The sequence below is a fragment of the Echinops telfairi genome, unplaced genomic scaffold, assembly GCF_000313985.2.
Source record: "Echinops telfairi isolate 266 unplaced genomic scaffold, ASM31398v2 ScPeMD7_6;HRSCAF=24_0, whole genome shotgun sequence".
Classification (NCBI taxonomy): Eukaryota; Metazoa; Chordata; class Mammalia; order Afrosoricida; family Tenrecidae; genus Echinops; species Echinops telfairi.
The window spans coordinates 14,710,881-14,713,463 of NW_022103902.1; the positions used below are offsets into that span (position 1 = coordinate 14,710,881).

The window sequence follows — 2,583 nt, forward strand, 5'->3', positions numbered from 1 at the left end:
CCTTCCATAAGGGGATGGCCAATTGCCTACAGCTGGGCTTTGGGTCTCCACTCCACACTCCCCCTTATAGAAAGCCTTTTTCTCCTCCAGAGTGGCTTGTGATTTTGAACTGCTGTCCTTGTGGCTAGCAGCCCAAAGTATAACCCACTCAGCCACAAGAGTTCCTTTGCAATAGCAGACAGCTGCCCCAAATGAATCTCCCAGCCTGTGTATATCGTGGCTGAGAAACAGAAAAGAAAGGCAAAATTGAGGCTTCATAGTAATATACTAACGATAGCAAAAAACAAAAATTACCAAGGGGTGCTAAAAAAACCCAGTGTATTAGATGAATTGCTATGCTATGCTGTTTAGTTTTCAAACAACTCCATAACATAGACTCCGGTTTCCTCCTCCTACATGAACAAGAATGCGAGGCTTCCAAACCTTCAGTGGCATGTGCAGGATCACACAGATACTGAGCCTACACTTCAGACTCTCAATCTCAAGCATTTCATTGAGAAGCTAAGTCCTTTGAATACCCTGGTCCAAATGATCAACCTGCTGACCTGTTTGCCCAGCGCACAATGTCAGGGCCTGTACATTAAACAAGATGAGCAGGCTCTGCTGGAGGTGGGCGACAAGATGAAAAAAACACGAAGAACAGAGACACACTGCCACACATGCATCTGAGGGCAACGAGAGAGGGACGCGTCTACAGCATCACAAGAACTCGAGGCATCACTGAACAAGCCACCACGGGACCTGATGTTCTCCAGAGATGATCCCAAATCACCAAAATCATCACCACCACCATCATCATCATCCCAGGTCATTATTTACTTTCAAAGGGAAGTACCTAATGAGAGTGAGAAAATTTCTGTCCCAAAGGTGTAAAACAGGAAACAAAACTTCCACCCATGGAATACTTCATTTCTCCAGATGTGGATTAAAGATGCGCTCACTGTGTCCTGAAGACACACGTGACACATGGTCTGCGTCCATTCAAGACCCCCAGCCGAGGTCGAACTGGAGGGGTGCGGCCGCACCCCTGCGGGGGGACCGGAAACAGCAGAGCCGTGACTCGTTCATCACAAAAGTCAGGGGAGCAGTTGCCTTTAGGAGGAAGGGGGACTTGTGAGTGGGAAAGAGCCGGTGTGAGTGTCCAGGGTCCAACAGGCCCCTTCCCGGGGCCTCTGTGGGGGTGACGTCAGTAAGCTGTATCTGTCTGACCGAGGTGCTTTTCCATATTGGAAATATCTCCCAATAAATAAAGTTAAAAAAAGGACGTGAACCGAACACACAACCATCACATGACTAGGAAAGAAGACAGTGCAGTTGCTTGGGTTGTTGCCTATATTTGTAACACTCTCCTCTCTTCACCGTTCCCGGGAGGCAGAGGACAGGCATGTCCCCCTCCAGTTTTCCCCATGGGAGCCTGGCCCTCCAGGGGGCTGACTCTCTCCCTCTCACAGCGGGGGGTGGCCGGAGGGTGAGCGGGGACTACTGCCCTGGCCTGGGCCTCCACCTGCTGTGCTCTCCATGTGGCCCTCTGTTCAGCCACATTCCAGGTGCAGTGGGCGTGGGAGTGTCCTTCCAGAGAAAACAGCTCACCTGTCCCTGTGCTGCAGCGCCATCACGCACTTGCTCTGGGATTCCGCCGTGGCCTCCCTGGCCACGGTGAGCCAGGCCTTGAACATCTTCTTCTGGAGAAGATGCACGTAACGTGTCCTGGCTTCTTCCTTGAGATCGGCCAGGTACTAGGGACCGAGGACAGGAACAGAAGTGAGAAGGATGGTCTTCCCAGGTCTAGAATCGGAGCAAACGCAGGGCGAGGCAAAGCCCTGGCAGAGACACAGCAGAGGAAGCGGGAGGCCTGAGGGGAACGAGGCTAATACATGCGGCCGGGACTCTGAGAAAGAGGTGCAGGCGCAGCCGGGTGGAAACCGCTGTCGGGCTACGTATGGGCATCAGTTTCTGGGAAAATCACTGGGGCGCCATGGGATGAGAAACAGAAGTGGTGTACAAGTGAAGCTGACAGAAGGATACATTATGGATACGAGGGGGACACTCTGTTAAAAGGAACGTTTAAGGGTTTCTATGAGCTAGAAATTCATTTGGCTTTTTCAGATTCATTTCAAAGCCATAAACTGGGCTGCTGACATTGTTCTTGAAAACAGCATGGTGCCCGTGGACATCCTGGACTCCGTATGGTTTTCTGAGCTGTTAAGATGCATTGTGGCAACCCCTTCCCTGGGCCTTACCTGTTGCCAGCTCCGGATGCCTCTCCTGAGCAGGATCTGGGAATAAAGCCGATCAGCCCGGGCTGCCTTTTTAGCCAGATTGTCCTGAATGCACTGGAACCAGGCCAGCAGGTATTTCCTTTGTACGGCCAAAGAGTAATGTTCTGTGGCCACCTGGACACATTTGTAAACAAGAGGAAATCACTCTTTACCTTGGCAAAAGTTCCTGTAGATCATGTTACTAGATAGAGTGCTCATGGGGTATTCAGCCTAGGTCCTAAAAGGTTTACTGTCTGGCCCAGGGGTAGGGGGGTGTTTGGTGGGGTACGGGGTGTTTGGTGGGGTACGGGGGTGTTTGGTGGGG

General features: G+C 51.5%; 1 protein-coding gene across 1 annotated transcript in view; it reads right to left on the minus strand.

The window, feature by feature from the left end:
- CCDC191 (coiled-coil domain containing 191) overlaps positions 1 to 2,583 on the minus strand; it is a 102,810-nt gene that overhangs the window by 4,364 nt on the left and 95,863 nt on the right. The window contains exons 15-16 of the mRNA XM_004706488.2: positions 2,241 to 2,393; positions 1,591 to 1,736 (exon numbers count right to left, since the gene is read on the minus strand). Of these exons, the coding sequence (XP_004706545.1) occupies positions 1,591 to 1,736; positions 2,241 to 2,393 (299 nt within the window). The remainder of the gene's footprint in view (positions 1 to 1,590; positions 1,737 to 2,240; positions 2,394 to 2,583) is intronic.